The sequence below is a fragment of the Lepidochelys kempii genome, chromosome 6 (assembly GCF_965140265.1).
Source record: "Lepidochelys kempii isolate rLepKem1 chromosome 6, rLepKem1.hap2, whole genome shotgun sequence".
In the NCBI taxonomy this organism is placed as follows: domain Eukaryota; kingdom Metazoa; phylum Chordata; order Testudines; family Cheloniidae; genus Lepidochelys; species Lepidochelys kempii.
In genome coordinates this window covers 121,620,554-121,642,501 of record NC_133261.1, presented here as the reverse complement: position 1 = coordinate 121,642,501, position 21,948 = coordinate 121,620,554, and the positions used below count along the sequence as shown (strand labels likewise).

The 21,948-nt window shown below is 43.6% G+C and overlaps 1 protein-coding gene across 5 annotated transcripts in view; it reads left to right on the top strand.

Annotated features, from left to right (window-relative positions):
- The first annotated feature begins 4,147 nt into the window (after positions 1–4,147).
- LRRC9 (leucine rich repeat containing 9) overlaps positions 4,148–21,948 on the top strand; it is a 78,714-nt gene continuing 60,913 nt past the window's right edge. For 2 of the 5 annotated variants that reach the window (XM_073349952.1, XM_073349953.1), the window contains exons 1-9: positions 4,148–4,228; positions 6,815–7,033; positions 7,665–7,805; positions 10,201–10,264; positions 10,897–10,967; positions 13,039–13,221; positions 15,024–15,179; positions 18,349–18,557; positions 19,963–20,094. In XM_073349952.1, the coding sequence (XP_073206053.1) occupies positions 4,181–4,228; positions 6,815–7,033; positions 7,665–7,805; positions 10,201–10,264; positions 10,897–10,967; positions 13,039–13,221; positions 15,024–15,179; positions 18,349–18,557; positions 19,963–20,094 (1,223 nt within the window). In that variant the 5' untranslated portion in view covers positions 4,148–4,180. Of the gene's footprint in view, positions 4,229–5,036; positions 5,079–6,814; positions 7,034–7,664; positions 7,806–9,398; positions 9,863–10,200; positions 10,265–10,896; positions 10,968–13,038; positions 13,222–15,023; positions 15,180–18,348; positions 18,558–19,962; positions 20,095–21,948 lie in introns of those variants that run through there. The other 3 variants (XM_073349955.1, XM_073349956.1, XM_073349957.1) reach the window with 3 other exon arrangements.

The following is a 21,948-nucleotide window of genomic DNA, read 5'->3' as shown; positions in this document are numbered from 1 at the left end:
CCCCCGCCCCCGCCCCCGCCCCCGCGCGACACGGTGGAGAGAGAGGTGTAAGCCCCGCCCCCACCGGTATCACGTGACACCGTCTTTCCTGCGGTTTGCTGCTCCTCCGCGTGGGCGGGGAGGTGGTTTCCTAGGCGACGGCAGAGGCTGCCGAACACAGCGTGCGCCGCGCTCAGCCCGCTCCGGCCCTGCCCACGCGGGGTCCTTGGAGGCCCAGGTACGTGACTGCCCCGGCCCCCTTCCCACCCCTCACCCCATAGCGGGTAACCCCCCCGCCTGGGCCCCATTCCCCCCCTGCCCCCAAAGGGGGTAACCCCCCCGCCTCGCCCCCCTTCCCACCCCGCCTCGCCCCAAAGCGGGTAACCCCCCCGCCTGGGCTCCTTCTCACCCCAAAGGGGGTAACCCCCCCCGCCTGGGCCCCATTCCCCCCCTTGCCCCCAAAGCGGGTAACCCCCCCGCCTGGGCCCCTTCCCACCCCGCCTCACCCCATAGCGGGTAACCCCCCCGCCTAGCCCCCCTTCTCACCCCGCCTCACCCCATAGCGGGTAACCCCCCTGCCTGGGTCCCCCTTCTCACCCCACCTCACCCCAAAGCGGGTAACCCCACCTGGGCCCCTTTCCACCCCTTGCCCCGAAAGGGGGTGTCCCCCCATCTGGGCCCCCCTTCCCAGCCTTCTGTCCCCAAAGGGAGTGTCCCCTCTGCCTGGGTCCCCTTTCGCAGCCTTCTGCCCCAAAACAGGGTTTCCCCCATCTGGGCCCCCCTTCTTCCCCAAAGGGGTATCCCTGCTGGTGCCCCCCCTTTTCACTCCTCATCTCCCAAAGGGGGGTGTCCCCTGCCTGGGCCACCCCCTTCCTAGCCTTCTGCCCCCAAAGGGGGTATCATAGAATCATAGAATATCAGGGTTGGAAGGGACCCCAGAAGGTCATCTAGTCCAACCCCCTGCTCAAAGCAGGACCAATTCCCAGTTAAATCATCCCAGCCAGGGCTTTGTCAAGCCTGACCTTAAAAACCTCTAAGGAAGGAGATTCTACCACCTCCCTAGGTAACGCATTCCAGTGTTTCACCACCCTCTTAGTGAAAAAGTATTTCCTAATATCCAACCTAAACCTCCCCCACTGCAACTTGAGACCATTACTCCTCGTTCTGTCATCTGCTACCATTGAGAACAGTCTAGAGCCATCCTCTTTGGAACCCCCTTTCAGGTAGTTGAAAGCAGCTATCAAATCCCCCCTCATTCTTCTCTTCTGCAGGCTAAACAATCCCAGCTCCCTCAGCCTCTCCTCATAACTCATGTGTTCCAGTCCCCTAATCATTTTTGTTGCCCTTCGCTGGACTCTCTCCAATTTATCCACATCCTTCTTGAAGTGTGGGGCCCAAAACTGGACACAGTACTCCAGATGAGGCCTCACCAATGTCGAATAGAGGGGGACGATCACGTCCCTCGATCTGCTCACTATGCCCCTACTTATACATCCCAAAATGCCATTGGCCTTCTTGGCAACAAGGGCACACTGCTGACTCATATCCAGCTTCTCGTCCACTGTCACCCCTAGGTCCTTTTCTGCAGAACTGCTGCCTAGCCATTCGGTCCCTAGTCTGTAGCTGTGCATTGGGTTCTTCCGTCCTAAGTGCAGGACCCTGCACTTATCCTTATTGAACCTCATCAGATTCCTTTTGGCCCAATCTTCCAATTGGTCTAGGTCCTTCTGTATCCTATCCCTCCCCTCCAGCGTATCTACCACTCCTCCCAGTTTAGTATCATCCGCAAATTTGCTGAGAGTGCAATCCACACCATCCTCCAGATCATTTATGAAGATATTGAATAAAACCGGCCCCAGGACCGACCCTTGGGGCACTCCACTTGATACCGGCTGCCAACTAGACATGGAGCCATTGATCACTACCCGTTGAGCCCGACAATTTAGCCAGCTTTCTACCCACCTTATAGTGCATTCATCCAGCCCATACTTCCTTAACTTGCTGACAAGAATACTATGGTATCCTCCTCCTGGGTCCCCCCTTCCCATCTCTCACCCCCAAAGGGGGTATCCCCTGCCTGGAACCCTTATCCCCTTTGCAGAGGCTGGGATCCCCTGCATGGTACCCACCTTCCCAACACCCCTGACCTCCAAAGGGGGTATCCCATGCCTGGCACCCTTCTTCCCAATCCTCTCCCCCTCACCTCCAAAGGGTATCCCCTGCCCAGCCCCCCACACCTATCTACTCCCAGGAAGGGTTTCCAGCCCCTGCTGCCTATGTTGTCTTCAGATATTTCTCTCCCCCACCCGCAACTGAATTAAGCCCCCTCTCCATGAAATCCAAAACAGTAAAAGAGTGGGGATGCTTGCCTCTCCTCACTGTGGGAGGTTGCTGATGGAAGACTCAGTAGTTATTGTTTTCCCCTCTGCATCAGTCCTGAGCGGATACCAACTGACATTGTGCCAGCACAGGACATTGCCCTGCTAGAGGTGATGTTAGAGACTAAGTAGGTGGCATTTTTCCCTCGGTCTTAGTAGTACAGGAACAATGCCCCCAAAACTGCGCCAGGAGTTATGCTGTTGCTGGGTGTGTCATCTTTTGGATGAGTTTGAAAAAACTTTATTGATTCTGTGTAGTTCTTTAAGATCCCACGGTTATCTCTGGGATTCTATCTATGTTCTAACTCTTATCTCATTCAATTCCACTTACTTCAATTTTCCCAGCAATTTCAACTGGATAAAATATTCTTCATTTCCTGCTTTAAACTGTTGGGTAGAGATACTTTGTGTTAAATATTGCAGCAGCATTTCAAAGGTGAGTGGAACGATCTGTTTTGTGTAGTCTGTACATATTTAATAAAATAAAAATGTGTAAAGTGCTTTCAGATTCTTGGAGAAGAAACATGCGATGTAAATTACAATATTGTTTGTACAAATATCAAGCTGATAATGTTAAGGATTAGCTAATGTGACTGTATGTGATCATGTGTGTAACAAAAAAGTGGTCCATTCTCAGCAGGACATCTCTGTTATGTTTTGATGTCTTCAGCATATTTTCATATCTGTGTATGGGTTCTTTACCTCTTAATTTGGGAATTTCCTTCTTGAGGAATAATGAATTTATCAAACATTGTGACTAATTTTAAGGTGCCTTTCCTTTGCTTTTATTAACAGCAAGAGCAACAAATTAAAAACGCAGATACTACAGATATGTGTTTTAATGCAGCAAAATGGAAGGGTCAAACATCTAGGAACAAAGAGTGCAGCCCATACCATAGTGCTTACACAACTGAACATGAGCTCCCAGTGTGGTACTGTGGGGGAAAAGGACTTTAATGTATAAACAGGGGACTAGTGAGTAGGAATAGATAGGTAATTTTTATCTCTGAATACAGCATTGGTGAGACTGATACTGGAATACTGCATGTAGTTCTAGTGTCCATATTTTAAAAAGAATATTGAAAAAATTGAGAGGGAGCAGAAAAGAGCCACTAAAATGATTTGGGGCTGCAGAAAATGCCTTACAGTGAGAAACTTAAATAATTCAATCTATTTACTTTATGAAAAAGAAGATTGAGAGGTGTAAGTACTTTCACAGGGAGAAAATACCGAGTAGTAAAGGTCTCTTTAAACTAGATAAGAAAGGCATAATGAGTACCAATATCTGGAACTTAAAATCAGACAAATTCAAGGACAAAATAAGGCACACATTTTTAATAGTGAGCGTGATTAACCATTGGAACAAACTATCTAGGGAAGTGATGGATTCTCCATTTCCTGATGTCTTCAAGTCAACACTGGATGCTTTCTGGAAGACATGTTTTAGTCAAACATGAGTTATCAGGTTCATTATAGGGGGTAACTGGATAAAATTCTTTGGTCTGTGTTATACAAGAGGTCATATTAGATGATCAACCTTAATCTGTGGTCTCTTCTGACTTTAAACTCTATGAGTATAAATAAAAAAGTAATTATTCCAAACATTCAGGACATTGCTAATTTTCTTCCATTAATGTAACTGTAATCCTGTGAAAGACACGCCTGTTCTAACTGTATCTATTTGGAACTGAGATTTTTTCCCCCAGACTTATTTGAAATTCTGTGGCTTTTAAATTATGTGGGTGGATACACAACAGATAATTATGTTGTCATTCTTTCAAGCAGATACTCTACTGTGATTATTACTTTTAAATACTCAGAAAATGATCCAAAGTCATAACCAGAACACAGAGGAAATAATTAAAGAGCTGGTAAGTTTTTGTTTTTGTTATTTTTTAACTCTCAAAATATCGGTCACTATTAATATTTTTTTGCCAAAACTATGTGGAAATATATACTTCTCTAATAATACCATCAGTGCAGGATTCTCACTCCTGGACTGTTCAGAGGGGAGTACATGGCATACAATGACAACAGGGGTCTGCAAAGGTCAAAAACCTTAAGAATGAGGGGAGGGCCACTAGTCACATGTTAAGAAGAAAAGTCCCAGGAGTGAGAATCTTGCAAGAGGACATCATCAGAGAAGCAGAATTTCAAGGTAATTTTCCCTTCGTCCCTTTTTGTTGTGACGTATAGTGCAGAGATATTCAAATTTTTAAGGGGGGAGGGATAGCTCAGTGGTTTGAGCATTGACCTGCTAAACCCAGGGTTGTGAGTTCAATTCTTGAGGGTGCCCTTTAGGGATCTGGGGCAAAAATTGGGGATTGGTCCTGCTTTGAGCAGAGGGTTGGACTAGATGACCTCCTGAGGTCCCTTCCAACCCTGATATTCTATGAAATAAATAAGCTTTCGTAATGTAACTGAACAAAATAAACCCACAGCCTTTACTTTACAAGTTCTTAAAGCCTATCTTGCACCAGGTAAGTCAATGGAAGCTTTGCCATTGACTCAGTTGGAAGTCGGATCAGGCCATTAGTGAAGTTAATGGGAGTTTTACCTGGTAGGTACTGAAGGAAGAGGCTCAACAGTATTTATTCTTTTTTGGAAAAGTCATGTTTTGCTATTTTGTCATGTTTAGAACTTTAATGAAATTTTATGTAATTTTTGTTTTCTGGACAGAGACTTGTATTTACTATGGCTACGCTGGTGGTGGCGTGAAGGGTATGTGTAGCTACATGTTGCAGTGAATAGCAAGCTGCATCCCTGCTGTGCTGTGTCCATGTGTCAGTGAAAGGCTTCCCCCTGCCTGAGTCTTTCCCAGCTGTGAAGAAGGGCTCCAGCTGGAGTATTTCTTTGCGGGGAAAGGCTGCAGCAGCAGGCAGGCAGCAGGACACTACTCTGCTAAAAACAGTAGTGTAGACGGGCATGTCTTGGGCAAGTAGAGAGCCATGTAGGGTATGTACTCATGTATATCCCCACACCAATCAGGCATGTCTTTACTTGTATTACCTGATCAAAATTCTCCATTACTCACACACTCCAGGAGCACCCACCTTTACCCTGTTCCCAGGGCTCAGGTGTAACCCTGTTAATTTAGGCACCCACTCTTACCCTTCTGTGGGCTCGTAATCTTACACTCTGTGGCTTTGCAGGGTCTTTTACTAGTGAACGAGCCTTACACATAATAGCCTGCTTAATCTCTATTTCTTAACAATTACCAAAACAAAATGCACACACTAAACATACAATGCTCACCACTCCCAATAAGGCAGATGAACTTTTCTTGATGGCCGATCAGGTCATCTGGGGGACTCCATCTTCTGCACGGTGTGGTTGGCAGGGTGTTGAGGTCTGTCAACTCTGATTTTGTGGCTGTGTCCTGAAATTGGTTCCCAAGAACTTCCTTTTGGACCCCAGTTTATATAGTGAAGCTTGAGTCATGCTTAGCTATACCTTAACCAATCATTTTACTGAAATATTACTAAACAATTCTCTAACCAATTATATGCCACCACCTTAATTGATTTACACCCAGCAAAATTAATTATGTAACAGACAGAAACAATCAAAGAACCAGACAAAGACCACACACACAAACAATAGAGAAGTGGGGACCATAAAGACAAAACAAGAAATGGGGATTTTACAGCCACAACTATTGATAAATGATTGCTTGCTAGACAGAATGCTATCAAACTAAGTTTTCTTTAATCACCTTAAAATCTGTTTTTTTATTTGTTGATGGTGGGTACTATTAGGACAGGATTTCCTTCTTAACAGCCTGATATTACATTGTTTTAATGTTATTTAAATGGAATATGAGGATGTGATTTTCTGCTTCTTGGCTGCTGCTCTCTTAATATGGCTGCAGACAAAGGCCTTACAATATGGCTACAGGAAAAGGCCTTATCCTTACACTTGCCTAACGAGTGCCTCCCTATCTATGCTGCTGTTTATATCTGTGGTAGGGGGGCTACCCAAGTATATACTTTACACGCAGCTGAAAGAAGCATGCAGTGTAGACGTACCCTATAGTTCATTTGAACCAAGTACTCCAGAACTGAAAAAATAGATTACTGATCCACTACATCATATATTCCTTTTATCATATAAATATATGATAAATGGAAATGTATTTTGGTGCTTTTTATAATTACATTAGGATACAACTGGATTTTTTGTTAATGAAACAGAAGGTGCATTTTGAGGCTAGAGCTGAACTTTGTCATTGTGAACGAAAAACTAAACATCATATACCAGATGTGGCCAAAAACATTACGGAGTTGCATACATATTTGAAGATGAGGGCAGGAGAGGTGGGACTTTTCAAGGGCACGAATGACAATTAAGCAGCCACCTCCAACTGACTTTCAGTGGGGGTTGGGCATTCTCCTCCAAAATGCATTTTTCATACTAGAGAAATAAAAAGAGCAATAATAGTCGTGTTTTATTTGCAGTGCACTTCTAATGGATTGTCTTATGAGAAAATTGATCAAGAGGGACCAGAAACGTCTACACTGGAGATGTTTTTTTCAGGCTATCCCATGATAGCAGGCATGCCATTTTTCCCAAATTTGACAACTCTCACTCTCGTTGGACAAAGCATTCAGAAGATTTCAGATCTGGAGTATTGTCCATTACTCAAAAACCTATGGATTGCTGAATGTTGCTTAACGGTAAGTTAACTCTATGATTTTTCTTTTCAGGTAACTGATCGATCGATTCTGATTCCCTTACTCATACTGAATAGCACATTCCTGCAGTGGTAATCCCACTGATGTCAATCTGCCTACTCGAGGAGAAAGGTACTACTCACTGTGAGCAAGGGGGTTCAGGATCTGGCCCTCTATTATCTGTAATCACACCAGTTGTTAGATCAGAAAAGATTCTATTTTAGATGATCAAGTTACCTCTTTTGATAATTTTTATATTCTTGCATGGTGGAACCCCATTGTTGTGTTTCTAAAACAACTTTTTAAAATACTGACACTACAGAGTACAAATCAATTTTAGGAAACTGATAAGAAAAATGTTTTCTTGAAAATTATATCGTTTTAAGAGAATCACTTCAACATTAATCAAGAAGTGCTCCATCAGCTACCGCTTTTTCTTTGTGGGCCATATCCAAAGCCCACTGAAGTCAGTGGGAGTCTTTTCATTGATGTGATGAGCATTGAATTAAGCCCTCTAAGACTGACTTGCCACGTTGCTCTCTAGTTTTCTGTATAGATATACTGTATGTTGACGAGCAGGATTTCTTTCTTCCTTGTCGTTCATTGAGAAGTAATACAACTTCTTCTAATGCAGAAAATTGATGGTCTACAACACTGCACTAATTTGGAAAAGCTTTACCTGTACTACAATGAAATTTCTACAATTGAAAATCTGGAGACCCTAATGAAGCTGGAGATAATTTGGTTGAATAACAACCAAATTAAGGAGATACAGGTGAAAATGTTTTTTTTTCTCCTTTGATTTTCTCCTATCTAATCCATTCTATTTATGCCGCATGGATCCAATGGTATCTGAATACAACTTATAAACTAAGCTATCTTTTAAGACCATTAAACCACAAAAAGGTTTAACCACAGTCATAAAGAATTAGGGCTGAAACATCAAGAACTAATGGCATATGCTATGGTATGCTGCATATACATAACAAAATCACCCGCTTTTCTGAGACCTCTGCATTTCCTGTGCACACCAAGGTGATTTCAGGAAGGGACTTGAGCTTTAAATCTGAGTTTTCTTGTTTTTGTCAGGACCTCAGAATTATGTCAGTGCTTTTTTGCTTTTTTTTTTTTTTTTTTTGCAATTTATTTCCATTTTAATGGGTTTTCAGTAAAAACAAAAACAAAAAAACCCAATCACCTAAATCTGTCTCATGGAGGAAAAATAGGGGAACAAGCCGTCAGCCAGAGAGTTAAAGAGGCCCATTCAGCCAAATGACTATTTCAAACATCCCACAGAAAATGGTGATCCTATGGAGAAGAGGAGGAGGAAGACTGCTCTGGAGTCTTCAGTGATGTGGGTGATTGATACAGGAAGCCTTCTGCTTCCTCAGCCCTCACAGAACTTCTTCCAGTTTAAAAAAAAAAAAAAAATTGGGAATCTGCCTGTTTCTCCTGACCTGGCTGCACTAGTGCTTGGTACTACCACTGCATGGGCTAAATAGCTCTGGGTGGCAGAAAATAATAGATCTCAAGACTCAGAATTAGAGAGCATAGGAGGAGGAGAACTCTTTTGCAGAGGCGTTTGCTGTCCGATCTTCTCTGTAGTTCCCTGAAATTAGATTTTGCACAGCTTGAAGAGTCACTAATCTGTTTTGCTGGATTGGACCCCTTAGAGTTCTAGTTAGCAAAGGGCAGCCACTTTCAGTGTAATAAACTGTTACTTTTTAATAGCTTCTGCCTTTTTTCACTTATAAGAACATTTGGCCTTGCCACTCACTTTACAGCCCAAGGGCACTTGCAGCCTTTAGCACGTCCATGTGCCGTGTGGCCTTGCTATCACTTGATAATATCAGAAGAATATTTTGCAGTTACCATTTCCTTTCCTCCTGGTGTTGTGTCAAAGCAGCTCATATGCACAAGCTTTACAAAATAAATGGATGCCAGTCTACTGCTAATCTTTGGGATGGAGTGCTCATCACAGAGTAAGTGGGAGCTCTTGCAGTCGGAGTGTTGTAGAGGGAGCTGTGTAAAGGGAGGAAAAAGGCATAAACACAACCTTCTGCCAGAAGAGGACACACCTGCCTCTCTCCACCTCGGGGGAGACGAGAGGAATCTCAATCCCCATCTTCAAATGAGTGTGAGAAACAGCAGAAGAGAGATTCTAGCCTAAGATGAAGATTTAGAGAGAGAAGAAATTGACAAGGGCAGATTAAACCAGGAGTCTTGGAATTTGGATACTACATTCAGAGGGCTTCACAGGGAACAGAAATTCTGAGGTAGAGGAGTAAAGTGGCAGCACACCACACAACTCAGTGGTGCTGTCTGATGCATGTTGAAGTACCCTGGGCATAGGAGATTGAGTGAGAAGTGGAAGGAAAACAGGTGTGAATCCTAGTGAGAAGAAGAATGGGGCTGATCTGGAGTCTGAGACAACCCACTAGACTCCATTTAAACCCAATCAATTCATGGACATTAATGGAGAAAGAGGAAAGACTGATGGGAATGGATAGAAAATAGAATACTGGAGAGATTACAGTGGCAGAGGATAGGCGTAGGGAGTGATAAAATAGGGGATAAGATGATAAGGGGAGATTAGTGCTGTGGAAAATGTGAGAGAGGAAGTAGTGACTGAAGAGTTAGGGCTTAGGAAGAACAAAATGAAAGGAGACAGAGTACATTAACAACATTATTTATTGTGACACATCTAATATATAATAATGCTGGCATCTCATCCCAGGACATTATGATCTCCATCACACAGAGAAATGATTGACATCACTACTGCATCCCACTTTGATGTCCCAAGGCCTGAGATATGGGCTGAAGCCAAAAGTTAGTGAATACCCAGGACATGGGATATTGTTCTGTTAAGTTTTTGATGAACAGTTGTGAAGCTAACGAGCTGCCAGACTGAGTTTATTTTTAATTTTAGTGTAAATTACAAGGCTTTCCAAAGTAATTCTTTTTGAGCAGCATTCATTGTCTGTTTACATGCCAGAACAAAATGAAGCTTACAATGAAAGCTAATATTGTTGAATAAAAATGTGACTAGACCCTTACCAAATTACTCTTAAATCGGAATGATCTGCCTTCCGATTTTTAGTCTATAGGAACTTCATCATTTGCAGTATTGTATTAGACTGAAGCTTTATCTTTTCAAATATTTACAGGGATTACACACTCTGCAGAATTTAAAGGAGCTCAATCTGGCTGGAAACTTAATACGTAAAATTGGTAGGTGATATTTACTTGACGCCTGGCATTTCTGCTTAGTAATTCTTATTGCTGTGAGGTCTAATGTATATGAACTTGATTCTGCTCCCATTCAAGTCCACAGAAAACACCTATCAACTTGAATGGTGCAGAATCAAGCCCTGTATGCCCATTGCTGCTCCTACGGAAAGCAGCGGCAAAACTCTCCTGGCCTAATTCTCATTTACATTAAAGCCCTTTAACCTTGTTTTGGCTGTGTAAAAGAGCCGTAAAATGGATATCAATGGAATGTGCACCCACTTTAAGGCTCCTTTACACAGCCTGAGTTGGTTAGATGGGCTTTAGTGTACATGAAAATCAGCTCTTTATTGACTTAAGTGAGAGTAGAATCAGGCACTATATATTTTTTTTTAAACAGCTACTAGTAAATCTGCTAATTTTTCTCAGATTCTTTTTTATGTTAGGTTTGGTTTTGCATGGAAAAAGAAAAGGTTGCTCTGCGTAAGATCTGTTCACTCGTGATAATGAATTATCTTGTGCAATTATATTTTGTGGTTAAAACTTGTATGTCTGATGAAAATTTGTACTTCACCAAGTACAGTAGGTGCAACCATATTCTCTTTAATTCTGTTTGTCCTTGTGTTTTATTTTAGGAACTTGCTTTGACCCCAATGAACAACTGGAAAGATTAAACCTCTCTGGTAACAGAATATGTTCCTTCAAGGTATGTTGAGGCTTCACATTTCATTTTTATGTTCTTTTAATTGTCACCTCAGTCTCAGTAGCAATCAGGCTCTGGATTCTAAGTTGATCAGTCCTGGTGGTTGGAGTGGTGGTCGAGGACAGGTACCAAGGGTTGAAGCCAGATGTAGAGCTGAGAGCAGGCCAAGGGCAGTGCTGAAACTGGGGCCTGGGGACAAGCCCTGGGTCAGAATCCGTAGACAAGCCAAATCAGGATCTTAGAGCCCAGAAGCAGGCCAAAGACTGATGCTGGGTTGGAATCAATCTGAGGGTCAGGAGGTGGGTGCAGGACTGGAGCAAGGTTGAAACAGGGCCCAAATAAGGCTGAAGCAGGCTGGAACATGGCTTGGACTGGGACAGGATTGAGGGCAGGCTGGAAACCTAGGGCATCTGTAACACTGCAAGGCAGCAGGAGGGTTCCTAGATGAGTGTTCCTAGATGCACAAACTAACTTGCAGCTCTGACGGTGAGAGTGAAATTCCTGTGCCTGAGGGGGTTCATCTGACCTGGGCCCTGCCCAGGGATAGGCTGCTGCAGAATGCTTGAGGGATGAGTCATTGCACCCACTGAAGCTCTGAGGAACTGGCTGGGGGGTAAGGAAACCGAGAGTGGGGGTCAGACTCAGAAGGGAAGGGGATTGTGACTAGGAAAGAGCCTGGAGTGGGAGGAAACTGGAATGAGTCTTATTCTCCACCCAGGCTTCTAATAGGTGAGGAGAACGGGACTGGAACAAGGAGCTAGGGATGGGAAAGAGACAGGATTGGGACAGGGACATGTAATAGTTCTCAGAGGGCCAGGTAGTCTAGTGGGTAGTGCACCCAGTTTGCAGTCTCTCAGCTCCCGGTAGGAAGAGCTTTCAGACCAGTTCTAAACCCTTGTATGTAGCTTATTCTCACCTCAGGGTTTTCAGTGTCTTTATGCTATCCTCACGGTGGGTGCAGGGTGGGGTGCAGTGGAAATTAGGCTTATGCCCCCTGCAACAAAGAGCAGTTGGTAGGGGAGCCCAGGCCCTCCCACTCCACCAGGCTCCAATAAGGGCCCTATGAGAGACAACAGTGTCAGGTACTCTGGCGTGCACCCAAAGCTGCCTCCCTGGGTCACTTTCTACCATCCATCTCCCCCAATGTCTCCAAATCCAATATAAGATAGCAAAAGAAAAGACAACTAAACCTTCAGCTCCAACCAGGCTGAGCAGGCAGTCTTCTTTCTCTCAGGGAGGCTTTTTTGGCACTGTTGTTCAGGAGCCCTTAGGGTAGGTCTGACTTCCTCTCTGTTCTGAGCTGAGTTGCTCGCTTTTAAGCTTCCTCTCCATCTTGAGATAGCAGTTCCAAGTATGACCTCAGACATGTCTGTTTGCAGGAGAATGGGCTTTGAGAAATCTGAGTGGAATAGCACTGGTTCCTGGGTCAGCTGGTCTTGTAGTGTTCTAAATATTTTGTCATAGTTTTTGGTCCAACGGACCCTTTTGGGTTCAGGTCTTTGAGCGAGTTTGTCAAAGGGGCAGCAATGGTAGTGAAGTTTGGAATGAATCGCTGACAGTACCTCGCTAATCCCAAGAAATAGTGAACTTGCTTCTTTGTGGAGGGGATGGGGCAGCCTGCTAGGGCTTGGAGTTTGTCCACCAGGGGTCACAAGTGTGCGCCCCCCTCTCCTCCCCCCCACTGAAGATCCTAGGTAGGTGACTTCACAACACCAAGGGGAAAACAGGTAAGTTATTGTTACAGGTTAGCTATTCCCTGCTAAAATTCACAGGTTTGGGAGATATGCTGCCAGAGAGAGTGACCACTCCACAGTTTCTACTTGTCTCTCTCCGCTGTATGGAGCTGGCTTCCAATAGACTCCCTGCAGGGTTGCTTCTCCGGGGCTGGGGGAAGAAGAGGACGATACTCCTGCCTTTAATACTACCCCAGATCTGCTTGATTTTGCCCCCTCTGCTGTTGCATATATCCTCTTAATAATTAAAAGTAATGTCCTGCCTTCATGCTGAAATGCAGACTTTTTGAAATAAGGACCACCAATATGTTGTTGATTTACTATTTTCATTGTTTTTCCAGGAACTCTCTAATTTAGCAAGCCTACCGCATTTAAAAGATTTGAGTCTGAATGATCCTCAGTATGACCCCAATCCTGTTTGTCTTCTCTGTAATTATGCTACACATGTGCTGTATCATATGCCTCAGCTTCAAAGGCTGGATACATATAATGTGTCTCAAAAGCAAATCAAGGTCCTGGCAGAGGTAAGGATAAGATTTTCACCACATAGCTATGCCAGCAATATTTATGACCTCTTTTCCTCTTTATTTATCATTTTTTGGTAACACACTTCCACTGCCCAAGATCGGTCTTTCAGCCAACAAAATTGAAGTGCTTATGTTAAAACTAATACCATGCAGTGTTGCCAACTTTTGTGATTTTTATCATGAGTCTCACAATATCTGGTGATTGAATGATTATGAAAGAATCTCAGCGTTAATTAAAAAAAGTAAGTTTCTACTTCACATGCGGAGAAAAACGTGAAACCTAAAGGCTCAAAACCTGAAAGCAAATAAAACTAGCCCAATCTTTATTATTACTTTTAAAATCTCGTGATTTTGGGAGGCCCAGCTCATGATTTTTGAATGCTTGGGGTTTGCCTTATTGGCCACCTTTCTTTGTTGGTGAGAGGCAGTGTTGTTGTATTGAAAGAAGCCATTCCCTCCCTTTGAAAACTGATTGCAAGTCCTTTTAAAATATATTTTTCATTATTTAAAAGGTTCTATTACAGAATGCAAAGACTGCCTTTAGATAAATATTCTGTAAACAGATTACGGTTCATAGAATAGCAATAACTACAAGCAAGTTAGCTGAAAATCAAGTATAACTTTGTTTTAAAAATAAAAAAGCTTACTAGTATTCTCATATACAGTTTCCATGTATTCATATTTTATATTTTATTTTTTTAAACATTCTTAAACAAGGATAATATTTTAACGAAGACAAATCATCCAATGTGCAATATATAGGCTTGGAAGGATTAGGTTTTTATTGGTAAATGTCAATTATACCATACACACACACAGGTGAAAAATATTTCCATTGATAACGAAAAATTACAGATAGACAAAATTAGAAAAATGCTGCTTGAGGAACTTAGAGTTTGATTTTAAGGATATTTACTTTGTATATTTTGACATGATGTTGACCACTTGTGTTTTAACGGTTATAAAGCTTTAACTTTTTGAATCTCAGCATATATCATTAAATAACTATTGTCTGACCCCACTATTGTCTGCAATTGAGAAACTTTAAATTGATAAAAATACAAAAAATGACTACTGTTGAAATCATAAGAAAGTAAAAATTGAACTCTGCTAAGCCTAACAGTATACAATACCTAGGGCTTCTGATTTTTCAGTTGTAACCAATAAACACTGATAAAATGTCCCTGATATTACAAAAATGAAATCAGTGTTTATCCAATAAACATTGGAAAAACACTAGAAATGGTTAATTGTATCTAAGGGCTTGTCTACATGGAGCAGACGTGGACTACAGGGTGTACATTTCTAAAATGCACAAACATGTTGTGCATTAATTGATCCATGTAGACCCTGTTGGTGCACGCTAAAGATCCCCTAATATGCATTAATGTAGTGCTATTTGAAACAATACTACATGGATCACTTGATGATTACCTGTTCTGTTCGTTCCCTCTGGGGCACCTGGCACTGGCCACTGTCAGAAGACAGGATACTGGGCTAGATGGACCCTTGGTCTGACTCAGTAGGGCCATTCTTATGTTCTTATCTAAGTGGACTGGGAACATCACAAAGAGATTGAAAACAAACCCCCCCAAATGAAATGAATGAAGCCCTTACAACACCATAAAAATCTAGTATACAATTCCAGAAGTGATAGTTTAAAATTTAAGAGCCAAACTTAAATATAAAATTTAATGTCACAAGGTTGCTGAATTATTAGAAAACAGCCTGTAGGAACAATTATATGTTGCTGACATTATTCTGATGAATAACTTTTCCTGTTTTCCTGACACTTGAAGGCTACAGTGATGAAAAAGATAATGTACTATAACATGCGCGTAAAGAGTGTTCATAGGCAGCTCAATGTGGAGCTTGAAAAGCTGAAAGAAAGAAAATGCAAATTGCAGAAATTGCCAGAAGATCGAATAAAATTGTTCAACTGCAACATAAAACATGTAAGTTTAAATAGTCGAAAATATCAAGAAAACAATGTATCCTTTGACAGAAATTTTAATGTCTATCATGGGAGGAGATATGAGTTTGGATGAAGAAATTCTTTTATAGGCTTATTTGGCTAAATCATGCCTTCAGATATACCCATTTGGGTTGGACAATGTAACTGAGTGCAGAATATAGCCCAAAGTTCTTAGGGGCTGATCAACTGATTGAAGTCAATGGAAAACTTACCTTAAAAAGAAAAAAACAAACGAAAAACAACAACCCAGCGTTTATTCAAATGCCTAAGCTCTGTTTAAAATAAATTACTTGTGCCGCAAGTTGATGCCTCGCCTATCGTCATCACCCCCTGCAGACCCACCTCAATCCAAGTACTGCAGGGTCCTCTTCCTGGCTTGGCCCTATGGCCATGTCGCTGTTAGTGTTTTTCCCCCTTCCAGAAAGAGAGGGGGGATATTTCAGTTCTAGAGTCTGGCCACTTCCCTACTCCCAACTCAAGATGAAATCACTGTACAATTTAAGCCTGAAATGCTTGGTAAATTAATACTAGAAATGAAGGGTAAAATATTTTCATTTCTAGAGGATTTATGGACCCTTTATTTTTCTACCATTTTCTGCACTACAGAGGGCCAGCACAAAGCCTGTGAAGTAATTACCTCTTACTCAAACCCTGTTGAGGCCTCAGTTTTACTTAAGTGACACATTTGCCATCCTGCAATACAGGTGTGAATTTCACTTAGGGTTGCCAACTTTCTACTCGCACAAAATTGAACACCCTTTCCCCGCCCCCGTCTATGGCCCTGCCCTTCTCCGAGGCCCTGCCCCCACTCACTCCGTCCCCCCCTTCTTCTGTCGCTCGCTCTCCCCCACTCTCACTCACTCGCTCATTTTCACTGGGCTGGCTCAGGGAGTTGGGATTTGGGAAAGGGTGAGGGTTCGGCTGGGGGTGCGGACTCTGGGGTGGAGCCAGCAATGAGGAGTTCAGGGTGCAGGAAGGGGCTTTGGGCTGAGGCAGTGGGGAGGGAAGTGGAAGGGGGTGAGGGCTCTGGTTAGTGGTGCAGGCTCTGGTGTGGGGGCAGGGATGAGGGATTTGGGCTGCAGGAGGAGTTCTGGGCTGCGGGGTGGAGCCAGAGTGTTCAAAGTATCGGAGGGGGCTACTGGCTGATGCACGAGGTTGGGGTGTGGGAGGGGGTATGGGCTCTGGGCTGGGTGTGCAGGTTCCAGTGTGGAGCCAGAAATGAGGGTTTTGGGGTGCAGGAGGGGGGTCCATGCTGAGGTGGGGGGGTGAGGCTCCAGCTGGGGGGGTGAGGCTCCAGTATGGGGCCGGAGATGAGGGATTTTTGGTACAGGAGGGGGCTCTGGGCTGGGACTGAGGGGTTTGGAGTGTGGGAGGAGGCTCTGGGCTGGGACAGAGGGTTGTGGTGGGGGAATGAGGCTCTGGCTGGGGGTGTGGGCCCTGGGGTGGGGCTGGGGCTGAGGGGTTTTGGGTGCAGGAGGGTGCTCCGGGCTGGGGCCAAGGGGTTCAGAGGGCGGGAGGGGAATTGGGGCAGGGGGTTAGGGTGTGGGAGGGGGTGTGGTCTTTGGGAGGGAATTTGGGTGTGTGGGGGGAAACAGGGTGGCGGAAGGGGGTTGGGGCATGGGAGAGGGTGAGGGGTGCAGGTACCAGGCAGTGCTTACCTCAGGCAGCTCCCAGAAGCAGTGGCATGTACCCCTTCCGGCTCCTACACAGAGGTATGGCCAGGCAGCTCTGCATGCTGCCCCATCCACAGCTGCTGCCCCCGCAGCTCCCATTGGCTGTGGTTCCTGGCCAATGGGAACTGAGGAGCCAGCACTTGGGGTGGGAGCAGCGCGTGGAGCCCCTTGGCTGCCCCTATGCCTAGGAGATGGAGTGGGGACATGCCGCTACTTCCGGGAGCTGCACAGAGGCACGGCAGCAGGGAGGCTGCCTTAGCCCTGCTGTGTCACCGACCGGTGCTGATCGGAGCCGCCAGGGTCCCTTTTCGACCAGGCGTTCTGTTCGAAAACCAGACACCTGGCAATTCTACTTAAGATGAATTTATCTAAATCTCAGTTACGGTGCTGCTCAAAAGAAATCCTAAATTGCAATAGCAAGGGAGTTGTATGTCAGCACTGTAGTGCGAAGGGTTCAATCCTGGATGCGGGTAGTGAGGGGGATGAGAGCCTGGCCTCCTTGAAATGAACAAGGCCAAGATTTCACCCTGGGTGCATTAGAAAAGTCAGTGAGTCTGTTCAGGTCAGAGCTGAGCTATTTGTCATCTTGGTCGGTAAGGGAGCAGTGTAACCCTGGCTTCACTTCTGCTGAAGTACTGGCTTTTTTCCCCTAAGGTGATGGCTACTGAGCACCTCATTATTATGCTGTAGAGCTGAGGTTGGCCCCTTTGCTCCAGAGTAAACCTGTCCTCATTTCTTTAACCCACGCACTTGTCGGTGCTGAGCACCCATGACAAAGAGCTTGTGGATGCAGATGCTAGCTCAAAGTTCAGAGCATGGTTTATCTTTTAGTATAACATGCAGTTGTTGTCTGTATCCCTGCTGAGCATATCCCTTCTGCACCTTCCTCTATGCACTGCAGTTTCAAGCCCTAAGTGGGGAAACTTATACAGTGCCTGCCCTCACCATGCCTAACTTTAGGTTGTGCTGATAGTCTCTCATATTCATGAGTATCAAATTCATATAAAAACCTCATAGCCATGACAATATAAGGGGATAAAGGTCCATGACAGCTGAAGATATCCAGGAAGGAAAAGGAAATTCAAATTTAAACACAGTAGGCTATCAGGAAATCATTATTTCATATTCTTGATCATAATATAAGCTACTACAAGCCATAGAAATGTATTTAGTTCTAAAAGAGTGGGAGTTTCCACTTTGCAGGATGTATCATAACTGAAGCCGTGTTCAGTACATGTTTTTAAGTAACTTGTTACAAATTGCAGAATTATTTAACTAAATAAACAAGAAGATTCTATTGTCAGGAAAAAATCAAGAAAATTATTGTTTTATTAAATTAGTTTTCTGGTAAATATTTTCATGATCACTTTATAGTGTATAGTTAGAAGACTTATCTTCTGTGGAAAAAGAAATACTGTAATTTTCTACCAAAACTTCACCTATTGCCTTTGAATCCTGATGCATTCTTTTTAACAGCTGGAACATGAACTGACAGAGCTGCAGACATCAGGCAAAATACAGAATAACAAATCTATTAAGAGTAAAAGGCTGGAAATTGAAAAATCAATTGACGATGGTGAGAACACGGATGAAGCCAGTGAGGAGTCAAGTCTTGAGAGGAAGTTCCTTCTGAAATTAGATGCACTGAGGGAAAGGATAACATTCTGGAACAGAAAACTAGATGAGTATGTTTAGTGAATTGTATAAAAGCTGCAATGTGAAATATGTATACATTCCAATTCATTGTAATGGGGCTTGGTAATTGAAGGGACTGATAATAGGATTTGTAGCCTGTATTACATTTATTTCAGCTGAGGTCCAAACTGATAAAATTAATGACTTTTGGAATAGTGTTAATATAGTTTGGGAGAAAGAGTTCTGTTCAGAGGACTAGAAGAAAGATGTATTTTATAAAATATCAAAGAAAGGCAACTTAAGGGTGTGTGATAACTGGCGAGGAAAAAACTACTTTAGAACACAGAAAAGTTGAACAGAATTAACCTGGGCATAGATGAAGTACTGAAATAATAAGCAAGCAGGCTTTAGATTAAAAAAAAAAAAAGTGTAGATCACATCTTTATCCTGAGATGATTGATTGAGAAAGGGCTTGCCTACAGACAATTAGTCTTGAACTTCATAGATTTCACCAAAACTTTCACCTGCATTCATGGAGTCACTATTGAAGATCTTGCAACGATATGGGCTTCCTAGAAAGGTAATGTCACTGGTCGAGATGCCATGTGAAAGTTCAAACTACTGCATAAGGACAGAAAATGGAGAGACTGATTAGGTTGATATTACTGGCGTGCAGCAGAGTTTCATCATCTTTTCGGCGTTGTGATGGATTAGGTGATGCACAAAGCAACATCATAGGAAGATACAGGACTTAAGTGGAGTAAAAGAAAAATTCAAGCTCTTGACTTTACATGTGATACTGAATTTTGGCAAATGCTAGAAGCCCACAGCAGGAAATTTAATGCATTCAGCCTTCTTGGCTTGCTGAAAATACTTGGTGTTCACTTGTGCGATAAAGTAACCAATGCTGCTGATATACAAAGAACTGACCAACAGACTGCAGAGACTGTGATTCAAGAAAGAAGGCTGAAGTGGTTTGGACATATACGGATGTCAAAAAAGGGTGTTTCTAGACCAACCCTTGACTGGACACTACTTGGCAGAAGATGAAAAAGAGGATGACAACAGGTGACATAAAAAAACCATTGAGAGAGATGCCGCTGTCATGGAAACAGACTACAATGGAGCAAGAAATGTGTCACTGGACACATTGCCTCATGTGCCACAAGTCCCAAGAACATCTAATAGAAATAAAGTAAATAACAGCCATTTTAATGACTTTTATTAACTACCATATGTGAACTGAGAGTTGCTGGATTCAATCTACTTCCTAGTAGACAGGTGTCCTTATTTAAAAAAATTATTAGCAGTCTCAAAGATAGGACAAGGATTGAACAAAAATCTCAATCCCTATTTTTTTCTGAATTTGCTATCAAAAAAGCAAGATGAATTTTGTGTCTGTCCTTAGTATTTATTATATTCCCACCAAAATTTACCATGTTGTTTCTGTTGCAGAATTGAGAAAATTTACCAGATGGAAGTTAAAAAAAAGAAGAAAAGCAATAGCTTAGTAGTGCAGTTCTTGGTGACTGAATTGGAAACAGTGGGCAACACTCGCTTTGAAGAAGGTTCACCAAGTGATTCTTGGTAAAGTTATTTTAGACATTACATTTTAAACCCTGTTTCTGCGGCCCAATGCCACCCACAATTCTTGATAATTGGGCTGATCTCTTCTCTCTGCAGCTCATAGAGGCAGATCAGAGTTTTGAAATGACATGGTTTGGCTATACCCACTGTGCTCCTGCTTGCTTCCAGTTTCTCTGCCTCTGTGGCTGCCTGTGGAAGGCGGCAGCTTTCATAGCTCCCTCCTTCACATCTGAACAAGCTAGTAGACAATGCTTCAAAATCTAACAGTCCCTTCTGATGCCGCACCATGCCTTTGAGAAAGAGTACAGACTGGCCTTCGCACAAAGGCATTCCTTTCGGACCTCATCCTTACAGAAATACCAGCAAAGAGACAGCAGGCTCCCCAGATGAAAGCTGTGGAACCATGGCTTGGAAAGAAAGCCCCAGGAGAATCCTGCTGCTCCCAAAGCCTCTCTATGACAAAGACCACCTAGGTCTTCCCCCCAGAATGGAAGCTTGGGGGCAGGATTTCCCAGTTCCTGGAGGAATGTGTTGCTTAGCTCATGGACTAGTGAGTGAGGGATATTCCCTTGAGTTACGGGCTCCACCCGATCCGTTTTTCATCCAGTCCCCCATTTCAAATGACCCCGTAAATCACAGTCTAAGCTAGAACAAGATTTCTCACCTCCTGGGTATGGGAGTGATATAGAGCATTCCCTCACAAGAAAGATTCTCAGGGTTCTGCTCCATCTTCTCTATCATTTAGAACAGCGGTTCTCAAACTGTGAGTCGGGATCCTGTTTTAATGGGGTTGCCAGAACTGGCATTAGACTTGCTGGGGATGAAGCGGAAGCCTGAGCCCCACCACCCAGGGCTGAAGCCGAAGCCTAAGGGCTTCAGCCCTGAGTGGTGGGGATCAGGTTACAGGCCCCCCTGCCTGGGGGAGAAGACCTTGGGCTTTGTCTTTGGTCCACCCAACTGGGGTCATATAGTAATTTTTATTGTCAGAAGAGGGTCAAGGTGCAATGAAGTTTGAGAACCCCTGCTTTAGGAGCATGCAGGGGGAATCCGAGCCATTCTAGATCTCAGAAGGCTCAACAAATGGATGAAGAAAATGAAGTTCTGGCTGAAGACCCTGACTTCTATAGTGTCATCCCTGTCCCAGAGGGATTTTCTGTCTTCTGTGGATCTCACAGATGCATACCTACATATCCTGATCAGAACATGCCATTGCAGGTTCCTAATTGCCTACAGCAGAAAGCATTATCAATATCAGGCACTCCTACTATGCTTATCCTCAATCCCCAGGTCTTTACAAAGATTTGGTGATAATCATAGCCAGACTCAGAACATGGGAGAGCTATCTATATCCCTTCCTGGAAGACATTTTTATCAGAGCTCCATCCCCTGTAATGGCACAAACAACTATGTTTCTGACTTTGACTCTCCTGCAGATGCATGGTTTTATTATTAACATCCAGAAAAACACCTTGATTCCATCCACCCAAATAACTTACTTAGGAGCAGACATAGACACCTTGATAGCAAGGATATATCCATCTCTCGAGAGGTTCCAGAAGGTTCAAGACCTCCTTGCATTGTTTTGGAACTGCAAGAGGCCCACGATCGCAGTGAGCCTTCAACTGCTAGGCCTCCTAGTATTGTGCATACGGATCGCCCCATGGACACGGTCACTCATCATGCGCCTTCAAGGGCTTCATCTTAATGGTATGGGACCACACCCCTGAGTACATGAAAGATCAAATGAGGATCCTGGCACAGGTGATCAACTGCTTAAAGTGGTGACCAGCTCAGGGCATTCCTTATGCCTTCCAGATCCCCTGATCCCCATAACTGACTTCAATCTAAAGAGAT